Here is a 20093-nt window from a genome sequence, read left to right on the forward strand (position 1 = left end):
GCTTGACTGGTCATAATATTCTGCGCAGTAAACCAGGCAAATTAAAGCTATAAAATGTAGAGCAACATGATGGACGATAGGTAGAAACTGCACACTTTGATCCGGAAATTGCACACCGCTTTTCGAGGGACCCACTAATTCTACCTGGATATTCCACACTGAATCACTAGGGTTTTACTAATCTTACCCGGAAACTGCACATTTACAAAATATGTTTTTTTTTTTTTTTTTTTGCATTTGGCTGAATTTACATTGAAACTTCGATTACTTCCTTCAGTGCTTTCCAGTTTAAAATTATAAGTCTCAGTTTGTATGTCTAAAAGTTGATTCACGAATTTATACAATGAAAGATTACTGCTGTAAAAACTGAAATTAAAATGCTTGTTAAATGATTCACAGCCATTTGTTGTGCGAGAGGTAGATGCAGTCAGGGCTGCCCATACAGTAGGAGAGAAAATTGCATCTTCGGAGATGTACGTTTCTAGTAGGCTAAACAATCTGCAAATTTCTCAATTCTAGTACCTATCGGTTTTACCTGAGCCAGTTCCATAACGAAGAAATCCCTGACTTCTTGTCATTGAAAAGAACGAAATCTTCGCTTCGTTGAGTAATAAAGTTCTGGTTGCGATTTAGGTAGAATAGGTTGACGTTTCCTCCACGATTTGTATGTTATCTTTTATTAGAGATATGTCACGCACTTTTAGGTTTTCTGTAGGCAAGATTTGACGAAAAGCATGAAATACTTTTGATGACTTACTATTAACAGCATCGATGGCTTTTCTCTTCTTAGCTGCATTAATTATTTGGCGATTTAATATACTAATGTCCACCACATGTTATGCCCACCGCGTTCTCTAATAACTTCCACATTGTTCAGCAAGCTATAAATTTTCGAATTACATTTTCTAACACAACACCTCCACATTACTTCATAGTTTTTCAATTCCTTGGCTTTATGAAATTTACAGTCGTCATATACCAATACTAAATTACCCCGTTCACTTTCAGATGTAAACAGACGCTCCATTTCGAACAAAATTAAAACAGTTTGGTAAATTGAAACTATCTATAGTATTGGCAAAGCAGGTAGAAAATATTTTGGTGTGCAGTTTCCATATGGTCGTAATCCATGTAGAAAATGTTGGTGTGCAGTTCCTATATGACCAAAACCCAGGTGCAGTTTCCGACGCCCGACGATGGAGTGAGACTGGTTTGTGTAGGGAAGCGTGTGCTGACTTTTCCGAACACCGGCATATGATCACTTACCTCCTGCCAACAGATCTTCTCAGGTGCAGTTTGTGGTGGAATCGGTATATATATATATATATATATATATATATATATATATGAACTCTTTGTACATACTGTAGTTAGATCATCGATTGATCAGACGATCAGGAGTTGCTGGTTGGATTTGGAAGAGAGCAGTTGGAGCAGAGATACCAGCACAGAATTGTCCAGCTTCGACTAGTCGCCCTAGTTGGCTTCGTCCTCGCCCGGGACCTTAGGTTGGCGCGGGCCTCGTTGGTGTGCTGCTAAGAGGGTGCGGACCGCCGCGACAACAAAGAGGCCTGGAGTGCGGCAGTCTAGCTGAGCCAGGAGGCTCGGCGAGAAGAGAAGATCCATACGGTGTGCCTACCCACCGGTGTTCTAGCAAGTCTGACCACCTAGCGGTGTTAACTGGGAGACTTGTTAGAATAGCCGCTGCCACTCACTGCCCTACTGGGTCGATTGAGTGGTTGCAGCTGAGCTGCACCAGGGCGTGCACCCTATTAATTTCTGATTTTTACTTCACTTGCGTGTTGGACCTAATCTCTATCAACCGCTAAAAGAGCAGCGTCGGCGGCTGGCCCTTCTGAGGGCCAGTTGCAAAAGAGGTTTTGTTGTAGGCGGTCCTTATTAGGGCCGCTACTTAAGTCAAAATAACTAGTGGGAGGCATGTGCTCTGCCGGTAGGTAAGCCGCGCATCACTGTTATCCTTCTGAAAAACATTAGAGATGGGTCCTGCGCGTAAGGTGAAGGTACTTGTTACCGACCGTAGGATTCTGACCGACGGACAAATGGTATCACCGGTCGCGACTACGGCGAAAAAGTCCAAAACTGGAATAGAAAGCAGGACAAAACTGCCAGTGTCAGTCAAGCCTAGGCAGAAATTAAGCTCTCCGATGTCGTCCCCGGCATCGGAGACAACTGCAAAATCTGGAAGTCTGCTCTCACCGGCAACTTCAGACGTGTCAGAAGGGACATCAATCTCGCCCTCGGTTGGCGAAGTGACCCCAAGCACGAGGAGGGCTTCAAGTGAGTCCTCCATGTCTGCAGCCTCCAGTATTGGAGAGCTTTCTGGAAATGAAAGAGATTTACCTGCAGATGACGGGAGACCAGCATCACGGGCTCCCACACCGCCAGTAAATCAGAGGGGTGCAGCTGAAAGACGCTCACCCACTCAGCCGCCAACTTTAAAGTCGCACCGGGAGACTACATGACTGCTAGGAGGGAGGACATTCCTCCAGTCATCATAGAAAATGACTACAATGGCGACCCTGTTACTGTACTGACGACGTACCGGGACGAATCCAAACCACTAGAAATCAACTGCAAACGGCTCATGTCAGGCTTTGGCATCAAAACCTACTGTAACAGGGACTACAAAGCTCTGATAAGCCACCTGCAGCAGTACCATGTACCTTTTCATTTGGTGGAGGCACGAAATGAAAAGGTAATAAAGGCAGTAGTGAAGGGGCTTCATCCCAGGACGAACCCCAACACTGTGACCCAGGAGCTCACTCGGCTTGGGGTTCCTGTACGGAATACTGTCGTCATGTACGACAATTACCGTAAAACCCCAAATGGCATGTTTTTAATTCATTTAACTGATAACGAGAAGGCGAGATCAATACTCGACCTCACGAACCTGCTGTTTACGTCCGTGAGGGTAGAAAAGTATTTTCTCAGACCCACCCCTCCTCAGTGTACTTGCTGCTGGAGGTTCGGTCATACAGCAAGGCAATGTAAAGCACCTCCAAGATGCAGAAAATGCGCCGGCCAGCACGTAACATCTGCGTGCCAGATGCCGGAGCACTACACGCGACTGTGCGTGAACTGCCAGGGGCAACACCCCGCTACGTATAGAGGTTGCAGGGAGTATATTGCTTACAAGAACCTCTATCAAAAGAGGCATGGCATAAGTCACACTGCCAACACTGCTCGTCCCCGTTATTTCCCTCCCGCTCCTCCTATAAACCTGGAAAGTTTTCCGCATCTGTGTCCCTCACAGGCCGCAGAACCGGAACCTGAAGCACCTGCTCCCCAGCAGAACAATGTTGCGCCCTCGGAGGGCCAGTGGCAAGTTGCTGGGCAGAAAGGGAAGAAAGGAAAACGAACTGCAGCAGTTGCTGTAAGTGAGGTTCCTCTTCCCGTTACGAAACCTGCAGTAAATGAGACTGCTAACGACGAGGTGTTCGCACTCACCTCTCAGCCGGGTACGTCTACTGATTATAGACGTCCCAAGGAGAGCAAGCAGACTTTCAGCCAGGTTGCTTCCAACCCTCCACCCCGTCCCAACCTCCCGACGACTAACAGAGAGTGGGCCAATGCCTTCAGACGGCAGGCTTCCACATGGACACCCCAGTTTACGTTGTCACTCATGTTCCAAATATTGGAACAAATGGGTGCATTATCTGGGAGACAACCCCTACTTGTACAAAGTAGCCACGACCATCAGGACAGCACTGGACACCCCCGTAACTCCACGAAAGTCTACCGGTGGTAGAAGGAACGCGAGGCCGACTTGGTGAATTTCGCGTCCTAATATGGAACGCTCGAGGACTACGCGCCAATAAAAACGAGCTTAGGCATTATTTAGAAGCAAAAGATATCAAAATTGCGCTCATATCGGAAACACATCTCCGCCCTTCCGATAAGTTTAGAATTACAAATTACAAAGTTTACCGTACGGATCGTTCAATCGATCCGGGACAGGACGCGGCAGTCAGGGGAGGGGGCACTGCCATACTAATTCAAAGAGGAATTCCTCATCATGAGCAACTGCTCCCTCAACTAGAGAAATTAGAAGCCACTGCTATAACTTTACAAATTTTAAATGAACCTGTAACTTTTATTGCAGTATATAGCCCACCCCTATCACTTCAGGTTAGGGATCTGGATATCCTAATGGATACTAGCCGGAAGATGGTAGTCGGCGGAGACTTAAATTCAAAACATACTGTCTGGGGTTGTCGTGTGGGCAACTCGAACGGCAATAAGCTTTATCGCCACTCCCTTAGGAGTGACTATGTTGTCTCTGCCCCGAGTACACCTACGCATATCCCAGACAATGCTAACCACCAACCAGATATTTTAGACATCTTTTTACTCAAAAACATAAATTTCCATTCCAAAATTTCGGTTCATGATTCGTTAGCAAATTCAGATCATAAACCCGTTATAATTACGTTCCGAGCGCAACTAGAATTATCTCCCCCAAAAACTGTGCTAATGTACCAAGCAGCTGACTGGGACCTCTTTAGAGATAAGTTGGACGCTCTCACAGATGACTTGGTTCCTACGTCATCTGATGAGATCGAAGAAGCTGCTAAAATGCTAACGAACGCTATACAGGAATCTATGTCGGTAATTCCAACAAAAATTATCATTCCGGGAAAATTAGAGCTTCCAAATGACACCTTAATATTAATTAGGGAAAGAAACGACTGCTGGCGCGCCTGGCAAAGAACGCGGGACCCTCGCCTAAGACCACGGATAAATCGTTTGAAAAGGGAAATTTCTCAGAAAATAAACGATCAGATTATCCAAGCCTGGACTCAGAAAGTTAGTAAATTAGATACCGACAATATGAGCGAGGTGTGGAAAATCACAAAATTCTTCACTAAGCCATATAGTAATATCCCTCCCATCCAGCACAATGGGAGAATATATCATAGTCCAGAAGAGAAAGCTACGGTTTTTGCGGAAGTCCTCGAGAACTCCTTCAATCCACATGGTGACTTGTATGACAGACAAATACATGACCAAATAACACAAGACATAACTACGTACTTACTTAACGTGGACCTCAACAATAACGACGCGCCACAGATCCGTCCTGCTAGCGTTCACGAGGTAAAATGGCAAGTTAGACACCTGCCAAATAAAAAAGCTCCTGGCCCCGATGGCATACAGGCTGAAGTACTGAAAGAGCTATCACAAAAATCGTTTAAATTACTTACGAATATCATAAATGCTATCTTTCGGATAGGATATTTTCCTAACATTTGGAAACACTCGAACATTATTCAAATTCCTAAACCAGGAAAGAATAAATCCGATCCACGTAATTATCGACCCATTAGTTTATTAAATGTTTTAGGTAAAATTGCGGAAAAGATCATACAGAAAAGATTGAAATCCGAACTCGGAAACAATGATCTAATCCGAAACGAACAGTTTGGATTCCGTTCAGGTCACTCGTGCACACAGCAATTGCTGCGCACAACGGAATTCATTACCACCGCATTCAATTTAAATCGAACAGTAGCGGCCATATTCCTAGATTATACACAAGCCTTTGACAGGGTATGGCATGCGGGCTTGATATACAAATTAATTAACAATAATTTAAATTGCCGACTAGTAAAACTGTTAGAAAATTATATTCGGGGCAGAACGTTCCAGGTTAAACTGAACGACGTGCACTCCACGTCGCGAGGTATTAACGCTGGTGTGCCTCAGGGCAGCATTCTGGCACCGACTCTTTTCCAAATCTATATTAATGACCTACCTTTTAATCAAAATTTCAATAATAGTATTTTAGCACTATACGCTGACGATTCGGCATTTCTCACTGCTTCGTGGAAGCCAACTGTCGCCATTACCAGGCTACAAGGTCACCTGCGTGACATTGAACCATGGCTCCTCAGATGGAGAATCAAATTAAATATATCTAAAACACAAGCCATCTTATTTAGCAGAAGAAATAAATTCAATAGACCGGGTATAAATCACACGAAGTTAGCTATAAATGGATCACAAATCGAGTGGAAAACTTCAGTTAAATATCTCGGAGTAACACTAGACAGACGGCTCACATTTTCAGAACATATACTTCAAAAACTCAGACTTGCCAATGCTAGAATGGTGGAGCTTTACCCAATATTAAATAAAAGCAGAAACCTAAATATACACACAGCCCTAACTTTGTATAAAACATTAATTAGGTCAGTAATATTATATGCTTATCCTGCTTGGGGACATGCACCTATTACAGTCCGTAAAAAATTACAAGTTTTCCAAAACAAAACTTTAAGATTCATCACAGGACTTCCTAGAGTAACTCCTGTTAGATTGATTCATGAAGAACTAGAAATTTCGACAATTCAAGAATATATTTCACATCAAGCCTTCTGCACGTACACAAAGTCGTACAGCAGCACAAACCCACTAATTTCTTCACTAGGAAATTACAACCCTGCATTAGACAAACATAAAAGACCTAAGAGCGTACTCCACCCTCTAGCTTGGAACGACAACGTACAAGACGAATACCAACTTGAACAATAAATAACCACTTGACTCTACACCCAGACAAGGCTATTAATGCACTAATAATGTTATTTCTCTGTTTCAGGGTCATCACGTTATTGGCAGCTTAGATGCATTGTTCCAATTGTTAACACTTTTATGGACCTTTAATGTATGTGTATTTTGAATAATGATTAAATTAAAACCTCCCACCCGAACATATTCCGACCACACTATAGCCAATTGGCTTGTCGTCAGCACGACATCTCATCCTGCTCTAGGTTTTTCCGTGGTTTCCCTTGAGCAATAAGACAAGAAATGGGCCACGGACCACTTCCCTTCCCCCACTCTTTCTCTTCTACTATCACAAAGAACTTGCTAATTTCTTAGATACCAACCCTGAATTATGACAATAGGGGAACATAAATATATTGTAAGTTCACAGGGCTAACGGCTTCGAAGCTGGGTACCTGGTTCTAATGAAGTGCACTGGTAGCAATTTAACATGGGGGCATGAGATAGTTACTCTGCCTGCCATTAAAAATTCACTTCACTAAATCCCCAAGGTAAAAAAAAAAAAAAAAAAAAAACTGTAGTTACTTACTGTTAGTCGTACTGTCAAAGTTGTTGTAGTCCGAGCAGTGAATTTGTTGTGATCTTCTCGAGAATGTATATTAAGAGTAAATTTGTGCATTTTGTATCAACTGTTGTTTAGTGAACTGTCCGGAGACAGGTTGGAACCTCACAAGTGAAACCCTAGATCATATATACCCAGATTGCTCGGCGTTATAGGCTTTGACAGTAACAACTTTTGTCAGGTTTACTATGGTGCCATCTAGTTGTTACATAAGGAGTCGCGTCATAATTCCCATTTGAACTGCATTAGCGACTGTACTGCCATCTCGTGTTCGTTTACGGTGGACGGGTGGTGATCCTGGCGGTTGTTCTCTTCAAAGTGCAACCGATTTTAACATAGGAATGAGCAATCTATATGTGATCTGGGGTGACACCAATAAGACATCAACAAACATTTTCATGGTGGAAGATAAAAAAAGTTATTTTTCTCTTCCGCCATATTAATTTCAAAACAAGTGCTTATACAAATTACGCAATTACGAGAACCGTTCAGAAAGTTAATTTCTCTGTAGCTGTTTACAGATAGAAAACACAATTTCATTGAAAGACTTATTGGAACAGATCAGCAATTGTTGATCTATTTTTCAATATACAGTAGAGCCCCGATTATCCGTCACCCTATTAACCGATCGGCGGATTATCCGACTGTCTTTCTGTCGCTCTTTTATTTATTTCTTCCTTGCTTTCTTTCTTTACTGCGGAAATAAACATGTAAGAAAATTAGTACTATACATTATGTTAGTACCTATTTTCTCTAGAGTGTTTCATTACAAGCCTTTATCTTTACATAGTACTACTGCAGGCAATAAGAACAGTTACTTGAAGGTATTTTTCCCAACTTGTAAAATGGCCACTACCTGCTTTCAAAGAAATAGTCCCAAGAACTTTCGGACAATAGCTATATAGCAAACCTGTGCAGCATTCAGTCCTTGTTCTACTGTTCTAATGTCCGTACTTTATAACTTCTATGCAAAATATCTTCCACTCTGTCAAAAGTGTTTTGCTAAGTATCGAAATAAAAATCCAAATAATTGAGAGGTTTGGGAAAAGAGAAACAGTAGCTCATTTCGCATCAGAATACGTGATTGGCGTTACAACTGTGCGCGATTTAATGAAAAATAATGATAAAGTGTATAACGTACAGTATGTAGATCTACTATTCCTATCCTTCCGCTAACAACCATCGTAAGGAATTTCCTTGGCCCTTATAAACCCGTTGTTGACAACCAGAATTGAAATAGTGAACTTCTGATCCACTATCTGGCATGCCAAACAGCACTATGGAGTAAATTATAAGACTGTAGTATGGACTTATGAAAATGTTTTATTGTATGGATTATTCGATTTTTTCGATTAACCGTCTAGTCCACCTCCTTCATTACCACGGATAAAAGTGGATCTACTATATTCCACACCGACTCATAGGATTAACTTTTGTGTCGTAGAAGTCTGCCGTCTGCAATCGCAACCAGTGTGTGACAGCCGTCTGCACCTCTCTGTTGATCCCACGGTATGACAAATGTCTCAGTTCTGGTGGGGAATATGTTGAAAAATAGCTCAACAATATTGCTGTAGCTATTCCAATAAATCTTTCCAAGATACTGTTTTCTTTCTGTAAACGTCACCATGGAAACTTACTTTCTGAACGGTCCTTGTAATTGCGCTTAAGTGGCACATTACTGTGGAATCACGGCCACCAAGTCAGTCAGTTGAGTGCGCTCCTTGTATAATGGCAGTTGACTTAATATATGTCAACATATATGTCGAACTTGGAGGAAAAAACACTAGAGGAGAGGGATTCGATCCGGTGTTGTGGATTGAACTTCGGCGTAGCTCGGTGATTAGAGCACTTGCTACGTAGAATCAAGGACCCGGGTTCGAATTCCGGTGCCGGAGCGAATTTTTCTCCTGTAATAATCATAAAAGTATTTAAGGAGACATTTTGGGCACAAACAGACGGACGGCATATTAGAAACCTCCGTTTCTATACCACGGTTACCGAAAACATATATTTAAGTAAACATCTCTAAATAGATATTTTGCATCGTACAATACTTCATGTTTATACTTCATATATAACGAGGAAGTAACACTTCTATTTTACAGTTTAAAATAATTCTAAATCGTCCGTTAAAACTTTTTTTTTCTCAGAATTTTTTCATGAGAAGGAACAGTACGAAGGAATACGAAATGGTACTGTGCATGAGTTGGCTTATGATTCGTTTGCCATGGTGATTCAATGCATTTTACCTATTACAATTAATTCCGATGAAGAAGCAGGTACTTGAATTTTATTAAGAACTTCTACTACGAACTTCGTATTGTATTCTTTAGCATCGCGATCTGAAGGATGAACTTCAGGACTTCCTTACGTTCTTAGCCATATTAATGGCTTTAGTGAGAATTAGTGCTAGCCTATATAAATGATACATACGTACTTTCTCTTCATATATTTCACACAGTGACTAATTAAATTGCTATTTTAACTATTTTATGGAATCTAGTGTCTGATGAACTATGCGTTACTACTACTGCTGCTACTACTACTACTACTACTTACTACTACTACTACTACTACTTATTATTATTATTATTATTATTATTATTATTATTATTATTATTATTATTATTACTACTTACTTACAAATGGCTTTTAAGGAACCCGAAGGTTCATTGTCGCGCTCACATAAGCCCGCCATCGGTCCCTATTCTGTGCAAGATTAATCCAGTCTCTATCATCATATCCCACCTCCCTCAAATCCATTTTAATATTTAATAATATTATATTATTACTACTACTACTACTACTACTTATTATTATTACTACTACTACTTACTTACTACTACTACTACTTCTACTACTACTACTACTACTTACTACTACTACTTACTACTACTACTACTACTATTACTACTTACTACTACTATTACTACTTACTACTACTACTACTACCACTGCTTACTACTTCTACTACTACTACTTACTTACTACTACTACTACTTACTACTACTTCTACTACTACTACTTACTACTACTATTACTACTTACTACTACTACTACTACTACTTACTTACTACTACTACTACTACTATTACTACTTACTACTACTACTACTATTACTACTTACTTACTACTACTACTTACTACTACTACTACTACTACTATTTACTTACTTACTACTACTATTACTACTACTTACTTCTACTACTACTATTACTACTTACTACTACTATTACTACTTACTACTACTATTACTACTTACTTACTACTACTACTTACTACTACTATTACTACTTACTACTACTATTACTACTTACTACTACTACTACTACTACTACTACTACTACTACTACTTACTTACTACTACTACTACTATTACTACTTACTACTACTACTACTACTACTACTATTACTACTTCTAGTACTTACTTACTTACTACTACTACTTACTACTTACTACTACTATTACTACTTACTACTACTACTACTACTACTTTGTAGGAAACGCAATAATTTCTTCTTCTTCTTCTTCTTCTTCTTCTTAAGGCACTACACCTTCATTGAAGTTTTGGCCTTCTCAACGATCTCTTTCCATTTCTCTCTATCTTGGATAATTTTGGACCAAATATGAATCCTTAATAACTTGATATCTTCCAGTACGTCATCCCTTCACTTATTTTTTGGTCTTCCTGTTGCTCTTGTCGTTAGAGGTTGTCACTGGTAGATCTTATTCACCAGTCTGCCATTTTGCATTCGGTTTACATGTCCAAACCATCCTAGTCTTTGAGCTTTAATAAAATTATTATATTTTAAATTTTAATTGTCTTATTTAATTCCATGTTGGTTTGGATCCTCCATGTATCATCTTTTTCTTTGATTGGTCCTATTATCCTACGCAAAATTTTCCTTTCAAAAATCAAAAGCTTTTGTTTTATTGTTTCCCTCAACACCAGGTTACACGTAATTTCATATTCTGTTTTCTGTATTTTATGAAATAAGAAAATAGATAAAACTTAAATTTAATTTGATAATAATTTGTAATACTATCAAAATCTGTAGAAGACATAATCTTAAGTTTCATCACTAACTAGAAGGCAAGGAACGTAATGACGAAACATTTTATATACGCCCTACTTCCGTCATGCCGATCTTACAAAAACAAAACGAAATTTCTCTTGAAAAATGACTGTATGCACAGAAATTACGTTTCCTTTTGGCGAATGAAACTGGGATTCCCCAAACAAGACCTATCCTTCATAATGATTCAGACGCCTTCCTCCTTTACGGGAAGAAGGACGTATCTGATCAGTTGATGCGGTTGTGGTAGTGATATATTCAGCATCCTAGGCTATTTGCGCCCATATATTTACTTCATCAGTGATTATTCAATATAACTATCAGCTTCGCTTTCCACTCTTATCTTTAAACATATAGTAACCCTTTTATTTTCCGATTGAATACGAAGTAGCAGTTTCAATGATTTCTGAAAAATACAGGTAAATCCAATTTAACACTTAACCTTATATAGATGTTACTTTCATGTCTAAAAGAAGCAATATACTACCTGAGTATAAACGGAAGTACTGTAAGAAAATATGTATAAATTTCTATTTGTTCATCTCAAATTCCACTTAAATTCTCTTGATTTTCAGTGCAGTTCTGTATCGCAAAAGGGCAACTCTTTACCTAACGGCTTGCCAGATAAATATGCTCAAAATCGAAAATTACATATCATGACCAAAACTTGACTTGGTTTGGCTTTTCGAGGGCTGGATGTGGGACGGAAATCCGATGCTGACAGCTGGCCATACTGTATCAGTCATTACTAGACTTAGTGGAACTGCCACGAGAATCGTAAGGTTTACTACGTACGCGGTATAGACTGTATGAGAAGAGGCCGTGAAACGGATGGAGTATGCCTCTGATGTAGACACTGAGCAGTATACTGCGGTTACAATAAAACCTGTAACCTGCATTCAAGAAATATAATGAATGATCATTGAAGTAGGAAATGTCTAAACATGTAAATACACAATTATTTTATAGTGAGATATATTACCTCTTAAAATTTATTGTAATATAGGCCTACTCACATCATCCTTGAATATGTGCATTGCAGTGAAGAGTTACGTACATTTTGAGCGACTGCAAAGTGAACCTCCTCTGATGGTCACTCAAACAGTTTTTATATACGGAAAATGTACGTTCAACATCACACGATGTAGTAGGTGCATATTTAAAGAACGGAAAGTCACTACATTTTAGTACACCAACTTCAGACATCTTGTCGTGATCTGATAGTACATCATTTATAATACGAAGTTGTGAATAGGCAGAATTTTCAGCAGTAATGTTTCTCAACTTGCATTTCACTTTTTCTGAAATTAGTGAGTTATTATTTTGGATAACGGTTTGTGATACTTTATCCACTATATTAAGGGCTTCTGAGAGTTTTATTTTAGACGATTCTAACAGGGTGATGCTTTTGGACACGACTGGCTGCGGGGGTAAGGATATTCCAGGGGCAATTGTTTGGAACAGCAACCCTCTCATTGTAGTATGTTTGATTTAATTCTTGTCTGCACTGAACAAATGTTAAGCTTTGACTATTCCAACCACAGTAATGCAAAATCAAGTGCTTACATAGGTATACATTAGTTGTAGCTGCTCCATCTATTTGGACCGGTCACTACTCTTAACATGAACTGCTTATACTATGAGACCGGGCGGTCGCTCACCTCCTCTATACTACCGTACATCGGCAACCTGATTGCATGCTGCGTGTGGCAATTCAACGAAGTCTAGTCATTACAGAGTCTGGTTCCGTCCTCAGACGAGTTCCTGATAATTCTCGAAGTCCGAAGCCCTTCCTATATGAGCATTGGAAACTCATACTACTCCCAAGTGTTCACCTCAGTCTATTTCTAACTATTGCAGATGAGTGGAGAGTGTTGGTGGAATGATAGAAACGGAAGATATGACCGAACATATTGTTCCGCGTTTATGCTGCAACCTTTGCTAGTTTAATCGCGTACTGTGACGTCCAGACTGATCCACTTCCTGCTGCTTGTGTATTCTTGTTTTGCAATGTTTGTAATTAGTTACATAGAATTCCTGGTAAACTCAGGAAGAAGGAAACCACATGAAACAGTGATAAGACTGCCGTTATGACAACGCTGCATGTGAAATGGAATAATAGTTATTTAGCTGCACTGGGCTTCACACACAAATTAATCGTGCTTCTACTGCATAGACCTCGTATGTCGATGAAGAGTGCATCGAGGACGAGAGGGATGTGGAAGTGATACTTGAGAACTGCAATGTGGTCAAATATCTGCATAATCATCTACTTACTGGTGAGTAAAGATAACATGTGGTATTTTTTTTTTTCGTTAATATATGATTATTCAGCTAGGCTCCATATTTTCTGAGATTATGTAGCGAAATGGTATTGAGTGAGATAAGACCGAGGATTCGTAATGATATTACCTGATATTCGCTTACAGTTGGGAAACTTCGGAGAAAAGTAATCAGATAATCAGTCCAAGTGAGATTCGAGTCTATGCTAGAGCGTAGTAAAGCGTTTTCGACCTTCTTAGGTCTTCAGGTTATTAATTATATGAACACAAAATCCAGTGAAGTATGATGCACATGGTTGAAGCAAGACACTATGTTAATAAATTAACTTACTTACTTACTTGCTTACTTACTTACTTACTTACTGGCTTTTAAGGAACCCGGAGGTTCATTGCCGCCCTCACATAAGCCCGCCATTGGTCAACATATCCCACCTCCCTCAAATCCATTTTAATATTATATTCCCATCTACGTCTCGGTCTCCCCAAAGGTATTTTTCCCTCCGGCCTCCCAACTAACACTCTATATGCATTTCTGGATTCGCTCATACGTGCTACATGTCCTGCCCATCTCAAACGTCGGGATTTAATGTTCCTAACTATGTCAGGAGAAGAATACAATGCATGCAGTTCTGTGTTGTCTAACTTTCTCCATTCTCCTGTAACTTCATCCCTCTTAAGCCCAAATATTTTCCTAAGCGCCTTATTCTCAAACACCCCTATAACATATGTTCTTCTCTCAAAGTGAGAGTCCAAGTTTCACAACCATATAGAACAATCGTTAATATAACTGTTTTATAAATTCTAACTTTCAGATTTTTTGACAATAGACTGGATGATAAAAGCTTCTCAACCGAATAATAACAGGATGTTAACAAGTTACATTTTAAAATATTAAAAGCATATATTATATTAACAATATAACAGAATTAAAAACAAGAGTTAAAAACAAACATTAAAAACACCTTGTAACATAGTTATTACATGTTGGTATGAAAGTGGTTCAAATTGGCTAGTTTGTGTCAATCGGGATTGTATTCGGAGATTTCTATTGTACCCGCGTAATCTTGATCTTTCTAACTAAGATGTATAGTTTGTCAAAAGGAGATGGTATCTGTAGGTCTAACGCCAATTATTATTATTATTATTATTATTATTATTATTATTATTATTATTATTATTATTATTATTATTATTATTGATCTAGTCTAAATGCATTTACCATTTTCAACAACGATGTTTTAAATAGTAACATTTCCTTACCTTTATTACCCTTTGTTTTATTTATGTTATCCATTAAATTACAGTATTACTAATTTAATCTAGTAGTTTACTGTATTAACATCGGCGATAAGTACACTTTATTGTGTATAATAAATATGTTTATGTTAATTATGTCAAAATAAACTTGTATAGATTCAAAGAGTTATCGTAAAATGATCTCGGATGAAAGGTCTGTCTGATTGAACACAAAACCAATGAAGAAACAATGTGACAAAATCCAAATTGAGGTTAATAAAACTCGAAATTGAGATTAATATTTATGTATTTTATTTTAAATTAATCATCACTATTTCTGACTACATGATAAATTAAACAGAGAGGATAACCTATCAAAATATAACAAACGAATAATTATTAAATTACAGTTAACTTGCTAGGATGATAAGTTGATGTAAATCATAGATATATATATATATATATATATATATATATATATATATTACTGATACAAGATGGAAGTTGTCGGGTCCATAAGTTACATCAACTTATCAACCACAATTGGATGAAACGTTTTAACAACACACATTTTAATAAAATATAGACATGTTAGTGACAAAACGATATTGTGCTTTAGTGCGTTGTCAAACATCAAGATCTACAGAAACTGCCCTATTCAACGAAGTCTAAACCGGCAAACACAGCCAACATATGCTCAAAGTATTTTTAAACTTTTTAAAGTGTTTCTACAAAGTTTTCACATTTCTATGACTACATTTATAGTTGTATACAATTCTTAAATAGTTTTATATATTTTAGATTATACCACATGAATTGCAAGTGATTTTAACCTAACATAGCATTTACAGTATATCATAGATCAACTTAAGTTAAATCTAAGCAATTACACTAGTATGACCCGAAAATCATCATATTAAGTTCCATCTAATAGGCAAGGTTTTCATTATAAATGTTAATTTAACACTTCGCATCTGAAGATGATACATATGTATCGAAAACGTTAATGCAAATTATTCACTTTTAAGATAAGCAAAGGCGGCATAGTAAACTAATTATAGTCAAATATTAATAGCTTATCGGCAAACTACAACATGAAATTGATTACTTTTATAGTAGCCTACCTACTTCTGCATTCCTTTCCTAAGAGCCATTAAAACCATCAACTGTACCGTATTTGATAGTATTGTACTTCATGAATCTCACAAGTGTGTAACTGTTTCAGCGTTTCAGGATGGGTCCGCGTGTCATCGCCGTGTTGGCTTACCTGGTCATGGTCGCAGCTCAGTGCCCAAAGAACTGTCACTGTTCGAAATACAGGACGGCATGTTGGAACGCTTATCTCCAGGCCCTTCCACATGAGATGCGGAACACAACTGAACACCTGGTGATGGTGGGAGACAACGTGACGGAGCTTACACCACAGTTTTTCTCCAGGACGCAGCGAAATATAATGAAGACAATCACATTCCACGATACCATGACAGAAACAATTGATGTAGCTGCGTTTCAAAACATGAGTACTTTAAATTCATTGACTGTCACGAGAAACGACATTTTTATTCTAAAGGCAGGAACCTTCCGGGATACACACCGTCTTTCCAGACTCAATCTGTCGTACAACAAGATAAACATTTTGATTCCCGGAGCGTTCAGTGGGCTCCAGAATTTGAAGGTATTGGACTTAAGTGTCAATATACTTGAAAGGTTGTCACATGATACTTTCGACGGCATGAGGCATATTAACGGTTGCAGAACAGCTCATGACAGTTTCCTCGATCTGTCTAACAACTTAATTCAGTACGTGGAACCAGGCACTTTCCGAGGTCTCTGTCACTACAACGACTTGGATCTCAGTAATAATTTGATTAAAAATCTTACACGAACTGTTTTCGTGGGACTTAAGGGACTGAAGCGATTGAATCTCCACCAAAATCGTATCAATAGTTTAGAGAGGGATTTATTCGATGATATTGAAGGTTTAACGGAACTTGATTTGAAGGAAACAACCCTTCATACGTTACATGGTGATACTTTTCAAAAGTTATCTCTCAGGGTGTTACATATGACTTATTATCCTGCAGATGAGGCGGAAGTAGTTTCTTTTCAAGGGCCCGAGACTCTCTTATTACTTGATTTTCGAAATAACTGTACAATATTACGTCATGGTATGTTTCAAAAGCTTAAGGGTCTTAAGAAACTGTATCTTAAGTTCGGCAATGTGCGTATAATTGAAAGTGGAGCATTTCTTGGTCTCCATCAACTGCTATATCTGGACTTGCATTACAATAAAATCGAAATTCTCTCAGATAATATTTTCAAGGGCCTCCTAACTACGACAAATCTGGATCTTTCATTCAACAAAATAAAATATGTGCATAAAGATGCTTTCATAGATCTCAATAAATTGCGCTATCTCGATCTGTCGATGAACCAACTCAATGTAGTGGACAACACAGCATTCAGTCCCCTCACAAGACTCGACTATCTCAATTTTCAGAATTGCAGTGATCTCAATCTCCTCTCTGGAATGCTGCGGCACTTGCAGGTGGTGAAACAACTTGAGTTAAGTGTGCCTCAGGGCGTGAATTTGTCCACTGGTCTAAGTAACGTTCTCCGTCGAGTTTTCAGTGACACTGTAGCTGTTCAAGGCCTTACAATCAGTGGATTAAATAAAGTTCTAAAAATTAAAGACTTCCAAGATTTAGACTTGCTGACACTCGAACTTATGTATAGCAACATTCCGGAAATTACTTCTAACGCTTTCGCTGATTTGCCTAACTTGCGAAGACTGGATATATTTCACTGTGAATTAGAAATAATCTCTGTAGATGCATTTAAACATTTAAATGCTTTAACCGAACTCAGATTAATTTGGAACATCATCACAAGCCTCGAACCAGGAGTGTTCCGAGCACTTCAGCGTTTAGAAATTATGGACCTCAGTTGGAATGATATCTCATCTCTCCACGAGGGGGTATTTGGTGCTGTTTGCGAGGAAGACGTGCAGAACACATGCTCCTATAGCAATCATATTTCATACAACACAACACAAAAATGTAACATCACATATGCATTGAAGAGACTTAAACAGTTGTACCTTGCCTTCAATAAAATAGAGTACATTCATCCACACACGTTTCTTAACTGCGAACAGCTAACTGTGCTAGACTTAAGCTATAATGCCTTGTTAACTCTGGAAACAGATTTCTTAAAAGTACCTTCTTTAGTAGAATTGAATATGACGAAGTGCAATATCACTCAAATAAAAGAGACTACTTTCAAATGCACTCCTAGCATTTCTAAGCTCAATCTACGAGCCAATAAGATAAAATATCTACATTTGGATACACTGAGAGTATTTGAACATCTAGAAATATTGTACTTATCAGACAATCCTTTGATTTGCGATTGTTTTTTTCAAGAAACATTGAACTGGTTGCACAGTCATCACATTCAAGCAAAAGAATACTCCAAAAAGGACGAGATGTTTAGAATTAATACTCTTTTTTGTAATAATTCGGAGTCTTGGAATGGATTGGTCGCGGGACTAGACTGCCAAAAGTCATCCAAGATACCTTTGTTAAACACGGACGAGTTTCAGTTTTTCAAGATGTATGTCGAACCTGTAATTTTTGGATTAATTCTGGTAATTGGCATTATGGGTAATACATTCCTGTTGTTACTGCTCTTGAGTCGTACAGACTTGCGTAAAGGAATTAATATTAGTATTCTAAATTTGGTGGTAGGTGATTTGTTATTTCTTATCTTCAATCTCCCACTAAGTTACCTGGATTATTCATATCCCACTTGGGATTTCGGTGTGATACTTTGTAAAGTGTTCATGGCGGCTAGGGATTTCACTGTGGGTGTTACAGTTTTCTCCGTGGTTTCTCTCAGTATACAGCGCTACATCATTGTAACGAAGTCTTTTGGAAAGAACAAGGGAATATGTTGTGTATCAGAAGAGAAGACGCCGTTAGTCTTGATGTTAATGACTTGTGGTCTTGCGTTTGGAATTGCTCTTCCCACTTTCTTCTCTGCAAAAGTTGATATAAAATGCCTTTATTCCGACCATAGTGGATATATTAGGCGTACCTGGACGATTCATTTGTTTGTGTTTTGTGTTCTCCCTGTTTTACTTATATGCTTCTTGAATTTTAAATCTGTCCGTTATCTGCAGGTCAGTATCCGCCGTATGCCTGGAGAGAGACAACCAGCTCATCAGGTTCACAGTAGAATTAGATTGGCGAACACAGTGATGGTTCTCACAGGTGTGTTTTTTGTCAGTTACTTCCCAAACTTCTTGCTCAGGGTGTTGTTCGTGTGGTCCCTGTTGGAAGCAGAATCACGAACAACATTTTTAGTCAGTTTCTGGTCCTTCTGTATGTTCTTCTTTAATTCCTGCTTCAACCCCGTTGCTTTATTCTGCATGAGCACCACTTTCAGGAACCTTCTGTATGAAACAGTGACGTGTGGACACGTGAAATCTCTTGATAGGCCTACAAGTCCAGTTTCTCTGAACGGTATCGCCCTTAAACAGCATAACACACAAAGCAGAGAACTTAAAAGTGCAAGAGAACATGTGTAATAAGTAACGTGTAAGTAATTTCAGTCCAAAAAAATAAAAATTGCAACGCAAGGAGCATTATATCATCGGTTTACAAGCAAAACACATTAAGTAAAAAATACTGCTTCTGAGAGAAAGGCATATGTAGTGTACATAATGTATATGTATAAAATTAGAACTCGAAAATGAAATACGCATAAAATAATCAACTTACTAAAATAATATTTTGAGGATTTAGTTTTGTCAAGATCTTTTAAATGTTTTTTTTTTTTTTTTTTTTGCTCAGGGGTAATATTTTTGACTTAATGTATTTTGCTTATAAGCCGACGATATAAGAGACAATGCAAAAAACAATAACATAATTGAATGGAGTTACGCAATAAGAGACCAAGCGCCAAAAACCTGTTTCGAGATATTAACCATTGGAATAGATCTGTTTTTTATGAAACATTTTATTCAAGAAGTATTATAACATCCATACTATTACAAAAAATAGCAAAAATAACACCAAAAAAGGCTAACCGATTTTTAATAAGAGACCAGCAGTTCAGTTAATATTTCAAAGCAAAATAAATAAATGTATTTTATGCAATAAACGAATTTTTGCTTATAAATAGCAGCAATATTCAGTTGTCGCATTCTTGATTTTTTTCCGAGTTAAATTAATCTACCATCAACAGATTTGTGCAAATATCTCATTTTTTCAAATTGTCGGTTAGTCTATTATTGTGTAACTCCGTCCAATGAATAAATGAAAACCTGTTTCACTTATGAA

General features: G+C 38.3%; 1 protein-coding gene across 1 annotated transcript; it reads left to right on the plus strand.

The window, feature by feature from the left end:
• The first annotated feature begins 13293 nt into the window (after positions 1-13293).
• LOC138709031 (slit homolog 2 protein-like) lies at positions 13294-19651 on the plus strand. Its single transcript, XM_069839508.1, has 2 exons — positions 13294-13509; positions 15974-19651. Exons 1-2 carry the CDS (start codon positions 13474-13476, stop codon positions 19337-19339), a joined length of 3402 nt encoding a protein of 1133 aa, XP_069695609.1. The 5' UTR covers positions 13294-13473; the 3' UTR covers positions 19340-19651.
• The last annotated feature ends 442 nt before the right edge of the window (positions 19652-20093 follow it).

Source organism: Periplaneta americana, chromosome 11 (genome assembly GCF_040183065.1).
Source record: "Periplaneta americana isolate PAMFEO1 chromosome 11, P.americana_PAMFEO1_priV1, whole genome shotgun sequence".
Taxonomy (NCBI): domain Eukaryota; kingdom Metazoa; phylum Arthropoda; class Insecta; order Blattodea; family Blattidae; genus Periplaneta; species Periplaneta americana.

Coding starts and splice junctions, on each gene's coding strand:
- LOC138709031 (XM_069839508.1), top strand. CDS start 13,474: ATGTGGTCAAATATCTGCATAATCATCTACTTACTG. Junction 13,510..15,973: donor GCATAATCATCTACTTACTG/GTGAGTAAAGAT, acceptor TAACTGTTTCAG/CGTTTCAGGATGGGTCCGCG.